This window comes from Equus asinus, chromosome 22, assembly GCF_041296235.1.
Source record: "Equus asinus isolate D_3611 breed Donkey chromosome 22, EquAss-T2T_v2, whole genome shotgun sequence".
Taxonomy (NCBI): Eukaryota; Metazoa; Chordata; class Mammalia; order Perissodactyla; family Equidae; genus Equus; species Equus asinus.
This window is the reverse complement of record NC_091811.1, coordinates 16399210-16415923: the sequence shown is the minus strand read 5'-3', so window position 1 is coordinate 16415923 and position 16714 is coordinate 16399210. Positions and strand designations below refer to the sequence as shown.

The 16714-nt window shown below is 36.4% G+C and overlaps 1 protein-coding gene across 4 annotated transcripts in view; it reads left to right on the top strand.

Annotated features, from left to right (window-relative positions):
• FERRY3 (FERRY endosomal RAB5 effector complex subunit 3) overlaps window positions 1-16714 on the top strand; it is a 43062-nt gene that overhangs the window by 13430 nt on the left and 12918 nt on the right. For all 4 annotated transcript variants that reach the window (XM_014841749.3, XM_044755563.2, XM_014841748.3 and 1 more), the window contains 7 exons: window positions 1501-1600; window positions 1702-1823; window positions 6191-6297; window positions 6647-6844; window positions 8194-8322; window positions 12266-12340; window positions 16028-16230. In XM_014841749.3, coding sequence (XP_014697235.1) covers window positions 1501-1600; window positions 1702-1823; window positions 6191-6297; window positions 6647-6844; window positions 8194-8322; window positions 12266-12340; window positions 16028-16230 — 934 coding nt within the window. The remainder of the gene's footprint in view (window positions 1-1500; window positions 1601-1701; window positions 1824-6190; window positions 6298-6646; window positions 6845-8193; window positions 8323-12265; window positions 12341-16027; window positions 16231-16714) is intronic.

Here is a 16714-nt window from a genome sequence, read left to right as displayed (position 1 = left end):
TCTGTTTTAAAAAAAACAATTTAACTTGCAAGTATAATCTTCACCTGACCTCTAGTAGTTATTAAATGTTAATAGGGTCAACTGCATTAGAAATAAGTGGAGACTAAATGGTATTAAATATTTAATGGTAGAAGATATATATAGAAATATATAAATGTATAACATATGAATATTTCATTTATCATAAACGTTTAAGCATCTTAATCAGTTGTTATAAATACGTATAAATTCTCTTTTAAGAGCAATTGACTTAAATAGAATGATAGCAAAATCCTTTTAGTTCATATCTTTGTTTCATTCTTTCCAAGTTTGTTTGAAATATGTTTTAGAAGAAACTTTTTTTAAGCATTTGTATTAGAAGATAATTTTTTAATTTGAAATTTGAAATTAAATTAATTTGAATCTAATTTAAGTGAACTTATTTGTTAAAATATACATATGGGGCTGGCCCCATGGCGTAGTGGTTGGGTTCAGCACGCTGTGCTTCAGTGGTCTGGGTTCGTGCGTCCGGATCCTGGGCAAGTACCTGCACCATTCCTCAGCCATGCTGTGATGGCGACCCACGTGTAAAGTGGGGGAAGATTGGCACAGATATTAGCTAAGGGCTGATCTTCCTCAGCAAAAAAGGAGGAAGATTGGCAACAGATGTTAGCTCGGGGTGAATCTTCCTCAGTTAAAAATAAATATATACACAGAACAGGCAACAAACGGCAGATGTACAGCTCAATAAATTTTCACAAAGTAAGCACACCCATGCAGTCATCACCCAGATCACAAAATAGAATCTTTCCAGCTCTGCAGAAGGCTCCCTCACGCCCATCTAGTCACTACCCATTTCCCCCCCCACATAACCATTATCTGAACTTCTGACACCATTGGCTAGTTTTTCCTGTAGGGAATACCGTTTTTAATTTCCGCACATTATTTATTTGGGTAAATGAAGGTAAGACTAAACATAACTTTCATATTGTATATATGTACAATGCATTTTATCTTCCTCTGTAAAGGGAACGTTGTGACTTAATACCAGTTTGATTCTTAGAACCTAATGGGCAGCTTCTGGTTAGAATATAAACTAATTTTTCAAAGCTTGGAGTCACTTTAACTCATGGACAAATAAATAGAAAATGTATTTAAGCTGGACTTGCAGAGTGTTACCTTTGAGGAAATCTGCAGATGAAAAAGGATCTGGGCATTTAAACATTAGCCATGGAAATTGAAAGAGCACCCAGATTTTGACTGCCTTCATCCATGCATTAAATTTAGATCAAAATGTAGCTGTACAAATGACATTATTGATATTGTATGACATTATCATTTCTACATCTCCATTTCCAGGGCTTTAAGGTACTTTCCAAGTATTATAGTTGCCATTCCTGGACATATTCCTATAAAATAAAAATTTTATTTTCACTTTGTAGAGATTGTTCAGTGAGTCTGGAGTGGTCGTATAGCTTAAACATTTAATGAATATGTCTCTTCTGCTGATTTATGTTTTAGACAAGGTATTGAAATGGAAAAAGTGATGCAAGAATTGGGAAAATCCCTGACAGATCAAGATGTAAATTCACTGGCTGCTCAGCATTTTGAATCCCAGCAAGTAAGCGAAGTACAATGACTTTAATATATGCAGTTGCATTTTCTTTTACTTATTTACTTTTGTAAAAAAACTAAGCAGTTGGTGTACCGTCCCTTTTTTAGGACTTAGAAAATAAATGGTCAAATGAATTAAAACAATCAACTGCCATCCAGAAGCAAGAGTATCAGGAGTGGGTGATAAAACTTCATCAAGACCTAAAAAACCCCAACAACAGCTCCCTCAGGTACGAATCTTCTGTTGTTCTTATTAAATGAAAGCTCACTGTTAGTAATAGTTGGTGTTTATTATAAAATTGAACCTTTTTAGTTGTAGATATTTTTAAGTTATCAATGAAAATTCAAGATAAGTTTATCCTTCTTTTAACACCTTTTGTGTTATAGACATTGTGTGGATTTTTTGAGAAGGGGGTTAATTGCTTGGTTTAAAATGGTAATTTCCCCCCAGAACTTAGCCTCGTAAATCTCTTAGGTGTATATCTAAATACCCTGAGTACTGTCTCTGATTTCTTTAAATTGGTTTCCATTCAGTGAAATAAACATTGGTTGAATGCATCTTAAAAGCCAAGTACTCTAAGTAGAAAAACAAAGAAGATATCTGCCCGTGCAGAGCTTGTATTCCAGCAAGAGGGACTGACCTGTAAATAAAACAATACTGTATAGAGTGATATGTGCAGTAAGAGATGTATGTACAAGGTACAAAAATAGTCTAGAGGACTTCCCGTAATGCATAACCTGTATGGTACCTCATGGCCTAAATACATTGTGCTTCACCTACTGCCCTAGAGCTTGTCATTTCCTGGCTGTATACTCAGATATTTGAGAATTTCTTTTTTCTTTCAAATCCAAAAGTATATTCAATTGGAAATATACTCAGTACAGAATAATAATCCTGTTTCCAGCATTTGTTAGTAGATGCTATAAACTTTTAGAAGCAGCATTTTATTGGTATAATGTCAGTCTCCCTCACTAGTCTTGCCTTGAAGACAAAAAACATCTGTTTTTTCTACTGTTGTATACCCAGATGCTTGCCAAGTGTCTGCTTCTTGACACTGACACATAAGACCTACTCAGTAAATATTTATAGGATGGGTGGACAAACAGGCAGATGGATGGATTATGATTAAACTGTTTACCTAATATCTATATCACCTCTTATCTAAATATTATCATCTTTCATTTGTTCTAGTGTTTTCCCCAAGACAACACCTTGGAAATACTGAAACAATTTTTTATGATTAGAAATGGGATAACATCCTTGATGCTATTATATTTGACTGTGCTCCTCATTTCAGATGAAAATAGTGAACACAATAAAAAGGGAGTGGTGGGGGAAAGATGGGTTTGGAACATCTGTATGCCAAAATGTACAATGGTGTTTCTTAAACTGCTGGTTGCAGTCTGCTAGGGACCACTCTAGATCCCTTCCTTCCCAGTCAGACTTTTTAAATTAACAATAAAATGAAGGGAACAGAACAGAGTAGAGTAGAGTAGGGAAAAAAGATCAGAGTGCATCATGCATGAAGTTTTCTATAGGTGAATGTGTATTGAGCCAGAATGTAAAATATACACTGCATATTGAGGTTAAAAAGGGGGAAAGTCACTGATTTAAGGAAGCCAAGAAAGCCCTTTGCTACAAAAATTCTCTCTTGCTTTGCTGCTCTAGTTTCAGAAATCTAGTCTATAAGATCAATTCCATTGTGTAAATATTGGCCTCCAGCTGCTGCTGCTTTTAAAAGCCAGATATTCTTAGGAGAGAGTGTTTTTGCTGTGACTTGTTAGTTTGCTTTCCTTTTTGATATGGGTTTCCTTGGGGAGCAGAAATCAGTTTTCAGCACAACTACATATAGAACTCCTATATGACCTTGGTAAAAAGTGGTGTTCTATTTTTATTCATTTATTTTTGCTTTTGTTTTTAAAAGTCAAGTCTATTGAAGGATAAATTACCTGAAGTGAAATTCACCTGTTTTAGATTTACATTTTCATGAGTTTTGACAAACTGAATTAGTCATGAAACCATCACTGCAATCAAGATATAGCATTTCGCTTTACACCTTTATAGTTAATCTACTTTCCCCTTGCCCAGCTCCTGGCAACCTGGTCCGTTTCTGTCCCTATAGTTTTGATTTTTCCAGAATGTCATATAAATGGAATCAAACTATATATATAGCAGTTTGTTCTTACTTCTTTCACGTAGCATAATGCCTTTGAGACTCACTCATGTCATTTCGTTTTTGAGTGGTTCTTTCCTTTTAATTGCTCAGTAGTATTTTGTTATTCTTTGTTTATCTGTTCATTCCATGATGGACATTTGAGGTATTTCTAGATTTTGGCAGTTATAAATAAAGCTGATGTAAACATTCACATACAGGTCTTTGTAGAGACATATATTTTTATTTCTAGACGTAAATACCTACAAGTGGGATTGCTGGATCACTTGTTAAGTGTATGTCTAACTTTATAAGAAATTGCCAGACTGTTTTCCAAAGTGGCTGTACCATTTTGCATTCCCACCACCAACGGTGGTGTATGAGGATGTATGAGGGTTTCAGATGCTCCACATCTCGTTGACGCTTGGTGTGGATATTTAGCCATTCTAGTGGGCTTTGTAGTGGGGTTTCATTGTGATTTTACTTTGCATTTCCCTGATGACTAATAATGTTGAACATTTTTTCATGAACTGATCTTCTATCCGTATCTCCCGTTTGTTTTTTTCTTATTATTGAGTTGTGAGAATTCTTTATATATTCTGGATACAAATCCTTCATCAGATATGTGTTTTACAAATATTTTCTCTTACCTGTAGCTTGTCTTTTCATTTTCTTAATACTGTCTTTCAAAGAGGAAAGTGTTTCATTTTAATTAAATTTTTTTTTCCTTTCCTTTTTGGGTGTCTTCCTCTCTCCTTTTTTTTTTTTTAACTGAATGCTGGATATTGTGTGCATTAGAAGAGAAGAGACTGAGGTAAACAATACTTATGTCCAGAAATGAACAGGCCATTAAGGTGAAGGTCATGCAAACGTAGTCACTAGCAGTTGAGCTGAGTCTGGGTTTTGTTCTTTCAGTATACCACAGGCTCGGTTTTCTCCGGGAACAAGCTGCTGCCACTTTGTATTTAGAGCAGGGCTTTGGGTTCTAGAGGGTTTTCCCGGTCTTTCTGCTCCGTCCTCAGCTCTCTAGTCTTTGCGAGTCTTTGCCACAGTATGAGTTCTCTTTCTATCCTCTTGCTCTACACCCGCAGCAATAGACTCTTGTTTATTACTTGATGCCAGGCTCATAGTTGGGAGTGGGAGACTGGTCTCTGTCGTCTTTGTCCATCTTTAGTCATGAGCAAGCCCTGTGGATCTGGGCCTTGAGCTTGGAACATTCTGTTAAAACAGCATTTCTGCCTGTGCCACCAAGGGGTCTCTCTTGTCTCCTGCCCTGCCCCAGTCTTTTCTTGGAAGCACTGGTGGAGACCAAAGGACAAGAGTTTGCAAGTGCATGCAGATTTCTCTTGTGTCTGGGGCTTCTAGCTCTTCTAAATTTAACCCGTTCTTGACCTTTAAGAACTCCTTAAAATTTTAGCTGACTTCTTGCTCCTTCACGTTACAGCAACCTGTCTCTACCATGCTCTGCCAAAAAGGAAAGTTGTATGTCCTGGCTCCCCTCGGAGAGTTGTGTCACACTTTAGAAGCTAGTTTACTTGGTTGCCTTGTTACATGAAATCTCTGATGTAATAATGATGCTTTTGTAGATTGCCTGACTTTTTCTGTTATCAGAGTGAGAATAACATTCTCTTGCGGCTTTCTGCATCGTAAGATGAGGATATTTTATTAATATAAACTTATTTTTAGGTTTAAATTTGCCATCTTTACTGATGAAATTAGTCAGTGAGTCTAATGAGGCTATTTAGATTAATCCCCAAACTTTAGTCTGGGGAATGGATGACTGTTACAGACTAATATCATCTTCAGCATCCATGAAACTGGAACTGAGCAGTTATGCGGTTATAGTCCCTCCATGGTAGCCTTTTCAGGAAACATCAGAGCAGTGTAGCAGAAGCAGAGAAGTCCTTCAATGGGAGGAGAATGTTGGTGGGAAAAAAACAGGAAATGGTAAAAAAAAAAATAGAGGATGTGAATACTACATCAAAGTGAACTTCTTTTTTTTATTATTCCTTTTATTTTACTTTTAAATTTTGAATTCTCTTTTCTGTTACTTTACCTCTATATTCAAGTTTTGCCTGGAGCCAGCCCTGATATGGGGCATATTACATTTTTAAAAATATGTTGTTTTAAAGTAATAAGTTAATCACTTCACTTAATCACTCTTAGGCCACTAAGAAATATTAAATGATAATATATGAATTGATGTTGTAATGACTGAAAACAATAACAGTGAAACACGGGAGTGAAACAGCTAGTGGGAACGTTAGAACCTGCTGGTGCTGCTGATCTTGCCTGTTACCGTGGACCAGTGTGAGTTCAGGAGGAAGTTAAGTGCTACTTTCAGCTCTTTAGTTTTGTCTCTTTTCATGATAAAGCTTTCCTTCCTTTAAGAAAAGTTCTTGACAAGCATGCAAAAAAGCATATCGATGATTTATCAATTTCAGTGAGGAAATTAAAGTTCAGCCAAGCCAGTTCAGAGAATCCGTAGAAGCAAATGGAAGGATTTATGAGGAACAGAGAAAGTTAGAAGAAAGTTTTACCATTCACTTAGGTAAGTGTTTTGATTTTTTGCAGTCATAATTTATTGTAACTTGTGAAACTTTTTTACGCTATAAGAGAGAAATTCCTAACATATGGGGAGAATATACATGTTATTTTTAATTCCAAATTATGTCCTGCTCCAAGAAAGCCTGTAGTTTGTTGGCTATAAATTTTCTGTTTTAGCTTATATATTATTTGTTGTTAATAGAAAGATTAAGTATTAATAGTTATTAAAATGGGAAATTCCCAGGCCCATCTTTAATTAATTGAACACAGATTTATCTGGATTCTTGCCTATTACACTTGATGTTTTTGCAGCTGTCTAAGTATCTTTCTGGGACTGTTTCCTACCCCCTTAGGAGCCCAGTTAAAGACCATGCATAATTTGAGATTGCTGAGGGCAGATATGCTGGACTTCTGTAAGCACAAAAGAAATCATCGGAGTGGTGTGAAACTCCATCGACTCCAGACAGCACTGTCACTTTATTCCACATCTCTCTGTGGCCTGGTTTTACTAGTAGATAATCGAATTAATTCATATAGTGGAATTAAAAGAGGTAAGTGGTAAGTTAACACCATATGTACTTATTTCATTAAGTTTCTCCTTTTAATACCATTCTTACAAAGAAAGGAATTATGGAAAAACTGAAAAAAACTTTAGGCACCCCAGTATTCAAGTAGACCAAACAAACACTCACCCAGCCACAGCAGTTACAGGTTCATTGTATGCTTTAGGTGGGTGGAGTGCTGCAGGAGAGTTCATTTTTCTTACAATTCTATTATATTGTAAATAATACTCTTACAGGGTCCCTATTTCAAGGTAAAACAAAAAGAATAATCAAGAGATGAGTGTATTTTTCAATTTAGAAGCAGATCCTGGCTCAGTGAATTTTCGTTCATCCATCTGTCCTTTTATCTGTTTCTTTTGTAAAATAATCTATTTCTTAAATGTGCTGGGTAAAATTCTATCTGCCCTCTTAGTACAACTCAGTTTTTATGATTATTTTTAAATTTTTGAATATATAAAGCGTATTGAAATATATAACATTTTTAAAAAGTTGGAGTAAATATGGATGGACCTTGAAGGGATTCTGCTAAGTGAACTGTGTCAGACAGAGATAAATACCGTGTGATCTCACTTACATGTGAAATCTAAAAAAGACAAAACAAAGCAAGCTCGTAGATACACAGATAGAGAAAGGAAATTGCTGGTTGCCAGAGGCAGGGAGTGGGTGGGCAGAACGGGTGAGAGTGGTCAAAAGGTACAAACTTCCAGTTATAAAATAAATAAGTCCTGGGGATGTGATGTACAGCATGGTGTCTATAGTTTAATAACTGTATTGCATATTTGAAAGTTGCTAAGAGTGTAAATCTGAAAAGTTCTCATCAAGAAAAAAATTTTTTGGTAACTAGGTATGGTGACTAATGTTAACTAAACTTATTGTGGTGTTCCTGTTGCAATATATACAAATACTGAGTCATTATGTTATATACCTGAAACTAGTGTGTTGTGTATGTCAGTTATACATCAATTTTAAAAAGGTGCCACAAAAGTTTGAATAGTGTTTTATTTCCTTTCATAAGTATAAGAACCTTCTTGTATTCTGTAGCACTTTTTGGGATTGGCTTATGATCAAAGTATATATTATTTAAAGAAGACTTGGAATTATATTAAAATTTCTTTGTCTATTAATTGTTCACTCTCTTGAATGAGAGGTTAAGTTTCTGATCAAAACAAAATTGCTATACCCTAGCTTAGTAAGACATAATTATAGAAAGGACAAGTATAAGAAATCTTACTTGTGAATTTTATATTCTATATCTATTAGATCTCATTGTCTATAAGTGAATACTAAATATTTGGAAGTTAACCTTTAGAAATTTGTAAATGTTTTGGGTCCCTTAGATTTTGCCACAGTTTGCCAGGAATGCACTGACTTCCATTTTCCCCGGATTGAAGAGCAACTGGAAGTTGTCCAGCAGGTGGTACTTTATGCTAGAACCCAGCGCAGGAGTAAGTTGAAAGAATCACATGGTCAGTAAAACTCAACTTTTTTTACATTTCACTTTCAGTATGTTCTGTCCTTAAGCATTCTAATGAAAATATAGAAAGTTATATTGATGGAATGGTGGAAGAAAGAAATTAGCAACAAAGTTCGAGATCTTTAGAAGCATCAATTCTGTTCTTAATTTCCATTTTTGCATGATTTTGTTCAAGATCATGAACAAAACTGTTTTTAAATTTCAATTCTGTAGTTATACTTGAAATAGGCACTCAGTGGAAAGTTGGTGATCTTTTGATCCGAGTTCTCTATCTCTAAAATGTCCATAATTATTACTACAGAGGGCATTGAAATCATAGAGTCAATATAGTGCAAAATATGCACTTTTTATATGTTCTGTCTTTGATCCATTTAAGTAGCGTGAAGTCAGTTACAAGAATTGCTTTTGGTGGTTCTTTTTAAAAATTAGTATGTCCTCGAATGACTGCTTTTTCTATATTTATCCACAATATAAGCATTCTTTCTGTTTAAGAAATTTAGTGGAAAATGTTTTTAAAGCTATGGGAAAAGTTCATGGCGTCTTTCTTCAGAAGATTTCTGTCTATACATAGACTTTGCATAGGTTAGAAAAAAAACATTCAAATCACCGAGTAACTCGGCTATTTTTTAATTGAAAAATGAAAGTTTAAAAAGTAGTTTTTTAATAAATTAAATTGGTACCATCAGTTGTTAGGTAGGACCTAAATATAAGGATAATTTCATTCAAAAATATATGTAAGCTGTGTTTTTCTTATTTTTCCAATGTTTTGTATTATATCACAGGCATGAAATCACAATATGTGCTCTTATCTGGTTTGAATACATACTCAGTATTTTATTATTTCTTATAAAAACTTGATGGCTCACCCAGGAAATAAAATGTGGCAGGTTTTAAAATTGTGGTTGGTCAAACCTTTAAGACAGTTTCTGGTGCTGTGACTGTCTTTTTTGTATGTTTTGCAACTGCAGTGTTTAAAAGAAACCATCACGGTACTTTTGGTTCTTGTGTTTTGTAGTAAGCAAAGAGATGTTGTTATGTGTTTGCTTGGTGTCTGTCCCTCTCTCCCATGTAAATTGTAGAATTCTTCCCTTTCTCCTGGTGCTAGAATTTGCTATCTAGACTTAACTTGATTAGCATTCACTATAGTTTCCTTATTTATTCAGTAGGCTTTTAAAAAATGTTTTATTTATTTTTAATCATTTCTTAAATAGGTAAACATTCACAAAATTCACAATTCAAACTGTACAGAAGAGCATACAGTGAAAGTCTTCATAACTCCGTCCCTGGGCCGTCTGATTTCCCACTCCAGAGGCAGCCAATGCTGTCTGAATAATTTATCTTAGAGATCAGTTCATATCAGTATTTAAAGAGTATCCTCGTACCTTTTTACTTCTGCATAGTAGTCCATTGCAGGATATCCCATTATTAGTCAGCTTTCTATTGATAGGCATTTAATCTGTTCCACGGGTTTTCCTATTATAAATAATTATGCATGAGTAACCTTGCACATATATCATTGTGTGTGTGTGAGCATATCTATAGAGTAGATTTCTCAAGAGAAATTCCATAGATGGACAATTTTGGTAGTGTTAGCACTGGCTCTCCACAGCGGCTCTACCAGTTTGTATTCCTCCTGCAGGTACCTGTGGCTTTGCTGTGGCCATGTGTGTTACATGTGACTCAGAGCCAGGCTGAGTATTAGGAAATCGGCATGGAAGTGTATCCTAACAAAGGAGCCTTTGGAAAGTTCCAGTGTGTCCTCTTATTCTTCTGCCACCTTCTTCCTCCACCTCATTCAAACTAGCAATGATGTGATGACAGACACTTTAGTATTATTCTGAGTAGTGACTAAAAGCATGAAGATTGAGCTCATGACAGTATGGGAGAAGGTGGGGCAGTCTAAGTGTGCATAGAGGTGGAAAGCGTGCAGGAAATGACAGGAAGTTTCTAAACCACATACAGTTAAGGCAGTGTCTGTACATCATCGTATTATTTTGTTCTTGTTCAAGCAACTATTTTGTGGTTTAAGTGAGTCAGTGAAACAAGTAGTTTTATAAAATACAGCTTTCTTAGAGGAACCCCCATGTCGTTGGAGAAGAGTTGGTGAAAATGCTTTCTCCCTCTTTTCCTTGTCTCTGCACGCCCACGTTTGTTCTACACGTTTGCATCCGAATACGCAAGAGCCTCTTTATTCTAAGACATTCCATTGTTTTCCTAACTGTGTTTATTATGTCAGCATCTTTAGATAGAAAGACAATTTGTTATCTGCAAAAACGGTTTGTTTTTTGTACACATTTTATATACATTTTTTGAAAATGAAAAATAGCATTCTTCTTAGTATGACAAGATGTTACCATTGAAACACGGAAAGGGGAAAGACTATGACCTGTCCTCTCTTGTTTAATTAATAGAGATTCTGTTTGTTCATACCCTCTGTGAACAGAATTAGAGTCCTTATTTATTGTTTTTTGTTTTTTGTGCTGTGATCAGACATTTATTCAAGCCTGTCAATTACATGACTCTATGAGAAGCAGACCATTACTTTAAATATGGATTCTGGCAACACACAGCCTTCTCTCCATGCCTTTCTCTCATTCTGTCTCTTTATTTATAAAATATATGTATTTACAAGGTACAGTAATAAATCAATTCATCAAAGTAGTGACTAGGTAAAAATATTAAGCTACTTTTATTCAGAACATTTTTGAAACCATAATATTCCCTTGGTATTTGCACTTTGCTCATTTGATCTTCTTACTATTTTCAGGTGATTTTCTGATGCTGAAGGCCATTCCAAAGTAGTTTTGTATTTAATTGGAATAAATATACAGCCTCTTAAATATAGCAACTTTGGATGCTAATATTCATTCTGCGTTTTTGAGTTCTGATAGAATTCTTATAAAATTCAGATGCATCTTCTATTAAAAATATATGGGTGTAGGGCTGGCCCGGTGGTGCAGTGGTTAAGTGCGCATGTTCCGCTTTGGCGGCCCGGGGTTTGCCGGTTCAGATCCCAGGTGCAGACATGGCACTCCTGGGCAAGTCATGCTGTGGTAGGCGTCCCACATATAAAGTAGAGGAAGATGGGCACAGATGTTAGCTCAGGGCCAGTCTTCCTCAGCAAAAAGAGGAGGATTGTTGGCAGCAGTTAGCTCAGGGCTGATCTTCCTCAAAAAAAAATATGTATGTAAATAATTTGTGTTCAGCCATAATAATGTATGGTCAGTTGTGCTGTATCTTATTTTATGAACATTTGTCCTTTAAGTAATATCATGCCTTCTGAAAAGAGAAAGAAAAATTATTGAATATGTGAAAAAAAAATTCCATCTGAAACTGTCTCACATACCTGTTTGAAATAAATTGTATATAGTATCAGATAAGAAGTAACAAATTTCAGGAATGGGCTGAATATCAAGTGATTCCTAGTGCTACTAACCATTTGTTTGTAGTCCTGAACAAGTTATATCAACAACAGTGACTCACATTCTAAAAATAAAGATGACCACACTACAGCTATCTAATGAAGTTATTTTATGTGCAGTTAGCTTAGTGCCCTGCACCTCCCACATGGAAAATAGGGTATTGGCAAGTCTAATGTGCCTAAGGCTGTTGGATTTGGAATCGGAGTATGTGGGTTCAAGACCTGGTTCCACCACTTACCTGTGCCTCCTTGATTAAGTTAATTAACCTCTGTAAGCCTCTGTTTCTTCATATGTAAAATGAAGATAGTGAGAGGACGTACCTCATAAGGTTTTGGGTATAGGGGTTTTGTAAGAATTAAGTAAGACCATCCGTGTGAAGCATGTATCAGAATGTCTGGCGCCTAGAGATCCGTAGTGAATTTTTGCTGCTGTTGTGATTATTTGGGGAGTAGTAGTAGTAAGGTGTTCTCATATGTTGTTATGTTCTCTCATGTTCTGTTATCTTATGCATAGATTCTGGAAACCGAAATGGAGGAAGTGATGATAAGACTAAAAATTCTGATAGAAACTATTTAAATATTTTACCTGGTAAGTACTATTTTATTCTAAATCACTATTTCCTTACGATCACATACACTGAAATCATAAATTTGAAACCTAAGTTCTTATGGTCTACATTAGGAAACATTTGTCAGCATATCATCTGAAACAGCATTGTATCTATATAATACACTTTCACAGATGTTCTACAATTTAAATCTTTCTTCTTACACTAGTACTGACTTTTTCCTAGATCCAGACAAGAAAAATTGCTCAAATAGATGCATAAGTTTTATCATTATTTGCTATTTCAAATCTCCTCTTTTATACATTGTTCCTTAGTTTCTTAAGATATGAACCAAGAAATAATTTTTACTCTGAAATATGAACAATAGTATGTAAAGATGTAAACAAATGAACTTGTAGAAAGAACCTGGATCATCTGACGTGGAATCTTTCTTATTTCTATTTCCCCATAAATTTTCCTGCTTTCCAATTCTTTGGTTTCCTTTATTATTCTTGTATATGTTGTTTATCAACTGGAAATCCAATCTCTTGATCCTCTTCCATATTGAACTCGTTCTAATGATCCTTAGTAGTGTTTGAATGACAGAGCATAGCAAAGAAGGCCTATTTGTTTACATTATAAATGTGAAGTCTTTGAACCTGAATGGTAAATTTTACAGTTTCATAAATAGCCATACTCTTGATATTTTTCTGCTGTCCTTTGAGATTGTTTCCTCACATTTCCTTCCCCAAATTTTCTACACATAGATCACATTCCACGTAAGCAAATAGCATTCCCATTTCTGGTATTCCTCTTGTCAGTGCCAGTCAGTCAGCTTGTGGTCACGAGCTTCCGAATGTCCTCCCACCTTCAGATAGCCTACCTTCGTAGATAATGTTAGAGGCAGGATGGCATCACCACATGCTGTTTCCTCACTTTGTGGAACAGGAAACTGTCCTCCTCTCCATCTAAAAATACTTTCATTGAGACAGGATTGATTGTATTTCTCTTCATAGATCCATAATTTACATCATCCATATTTTGTGGCTTTCTTAAAATATGCCAATCTTATTATCTATTCTGGAGGTGATGTCTGATTTTTTTAAACTTAACTTTTTATTGCTATATTTATTTCCTTCCTTGCTCGTTTTTGGAAAAAGCCTATATGGTGGTATCTCGTTATTACACCAAATCAGGAGGATGTGTCATAAGTCTGCATTAGAAAAGGAACATTAAACTGTTCAGTTAGATATGCTGGTAGCATCTGAATTTACAGCCAGGAAGTTTACATAAGATAAAAAAGATCCAAAATCACAAATACTTTAAAATTTTTAAGTTGTAAGGAAAAACAGCTTTATCTGTTTTTTTAACCAGTATGTTTGCTTTATCATTAAGTATTTACAGTTTATGTCATCTAATTCTCACAACAACTTTTTAAGGAAAGCCGTCAGGCATTATTTTTCCCATTTCGTATGCAAAGTAACAGAAGATCGGTAAGTTGAATTGATTTGCCCAAGATCTCTGAGCCGATAAGTGCTAAAGACTACATCTTCTTAATACCCAATTTAGCCCTTTTTCTACTATATCATATTATTTTGATTACTCCTGCCACCTCCATGATCCCAATTTTACTAATGGGTAAAGTGAGGCCAAAAGCTGAGTCATCTAAGGTCAAACAAAACAGTGCCAGTTTGGGGATTAGGAGCACCTGACTTGTCCACTAAGTCATCCTGTCTCTTCTGGACCACAGCCCACGTTTAATGCGACGGCTTCCATCATCTGAAGTATCAGTGGGAGTGTAGGAGGTAATCCACTTCCTCGGGCCCAGAAGGGTACTGTCTCATATAGTCTGCCAGGGTTCTGATAAGCAATGGATGTCTTTTGTTGCCTGCCACTGTTCTTTACCAGAGACAATTTTCTCTGTGCTTTTTTCTTGTCTAGTTTATTTTGGTATCTCTGTCACTGTCCTTTCTTTAGTTTCTCCTTCTGCTTATCTAATTCTTTTATCTTGTTTAAGTTAAAAAAAAAAAAAGGACCTTTGCCAGGGGCCTGTCAGTGGCAGCCATGGTTTCAACATATGTGCCTGGTAACTAGAGATGGTTAAACATTGTGCTAAAGTATAGTAAGTACTTTTAAATATTCTCTATGCTTATGAGTAAATGTGAGCAAAACCCAAAGCTGATGCCTCGGCAGCGAGGGTGAGCAGGAGCCGTGCAGCGGGTACGAGTGACAGAAGAGCAGTCTTTGTAAGCGCAGAGCTTTCCTCGAAGGACAGCCAAATCCCCAGGAAGGCGCGCATGTGTTTGTGAAAACAGATTCTTCATATGTTTTATGTGTTATTTATTTATATTGGCAGAAACTGTAGAATATAAAAGCTGATGAGATTTTTCTTGGCTAGTGTGGCTACATGGAAAATGAAGTGACTGTAGGAAGTGCGATTTTAGGATGTGATAGACAATGCTCCTGTATTCAGGCTAAATCATTTGTGCATGCATTCGTTCAAGAAATATTTATTGAGTACCTTCTCTGTACCGGGTACCGTTCTGTGTGCTGGAGATCGGACATTAAACAAGATAGACAAAATCCCTGTAGTCATGGAATGTAAACAATGGTCTCTTTAAGATAATATCATAAGCAAATAAAGAAAAGAATTTCAGTGCTGAGAAGGAAACAAAACAGAGCAATGTGGAAGAGAATGAGCGAGAGGTGAGGGAGCCCTGTATCAGATGGGGCAGTCCAGGCAGGCCTCTCTGAGGAGGTGGCCTTTGAGCTGAGATGTGATAGATGAAAAGTCAGCCACACAAGGACCTTGGGGGACAGCCTTTCACCCAGCACCCTGAATTTGGACTAAGCTCTGCATGTTGAAGAACTGAACGAAAGCCTGTGGGTGAGATAGGCACAGAGGGTGAGACAAGAGGACGTCAGACAGACAGGTAGTGTCCAGGCCACATGGGCCTTGCAGACCTCAGTCAAGTGTTTGGAATTTATTTGAATGTAGTATGAGCCTGCTGGAAGATTTTAAGTAGAGGAGTAATGTAATCTGATTTATATTTGAATCATTTTGCCTACAATGTGGAATAGGTTTGTAGAGGGGCAAGAATGGGGGCAGAGCGATTAATTGAGAGGCTGTGATAAAGAGTTCAGTGAGATGATGAAATGAACCAGGGTGATAGCACTATAAATGGAGTGCTCACATTTGAGATATTTTTTGGAGATATTACTGAAAATAGTTGGTGGTGAACTGGATTGTGGATTGGGGAGGAGACACTGAGAGAAAGAAAGTAGTTAAGGGCAACTTCCATGTTTCTCTCCCAAACAACTAGCTGGATGGAGAGTGACCCGTGAATTGAGATGGAGAAGAGCAGATTGAGGGTGTGGAGAAGGCAGGTCATCAAGTAACCTGTTTGTATATGTTAAGTTTGAGTTAAGCGGGACATTTTGAGCACTTATATCAAAATAGAGATGATGAGCGTTCATTTGATTTACTTACTACTTGGTGGTCACTTCATACTAATTTGTGAACCTCATGGGAAATTGGCTATTGTCTCTGTTTTTCATCACCTTTCCAAGAATTAAGGAGTAGTAATCATATTTACTTTCTGATCCTGTAGGTTCCTGACACACCTCTACGAGTTCAACACACTGACTGCCCATTATAGTTATTTATAAAAGCTGTTGATGAATCTGATTTATGCACTTGAAAATCATGATTGTATTGTTGTTCACAGGAGAATTTTACATTACACGGCATTCTAATCTCTCAGAAATCCATGTTGCTTTCCATCTGTGTGTGGATGACAATGTGAAATCAGGAAACATCACTGCTCGTGATCCTGCCATTATGGGACTCCGAAATATACTCAAGGTTTGCTGTACCCATGACATCACCACAATAAGCATTCCTCTCTTGCTGGTACATGATATGTCAGAGGTAAGCAGATAGAAAAATACCATAATTTTATGAGTATGTTAACCCCTAATATTGTATAATAATCCACTTTACATTTTAAAAGCACTTTTGTCAAGGCTGGCCTGGTGGCATAGTGATTAAGTTTTTGTACTCCACTTCAGTGACCCAGGGTTCACAGGTTCGAATCCTGAGGGTGCACCTGTGCACCACTCGTCAAGCCATGCTGTTGCAGCATCCCGCATAGAAATTAGAGGAAGATTGGCACAAGTGTTAGCTTAGGGACAATCTTCCACAAGCAAGAAGAGGAAGATTAGCCCTGAGCTAACATCTATTGCCAGTCTTCCTCTTTCTTTTGCTTGAGGAAGATTAGCCCTGAGCTAACATCTGTGCCAATCTTCCTGCACTTTATTTGTTGGTTGCTGCCACAGCATGGCTGATGAGTGGTGCAAGTCTGGCTCAGGATCTGAACTCACAAACCCAGGGTGCTGAAGTGGAACACACCAAT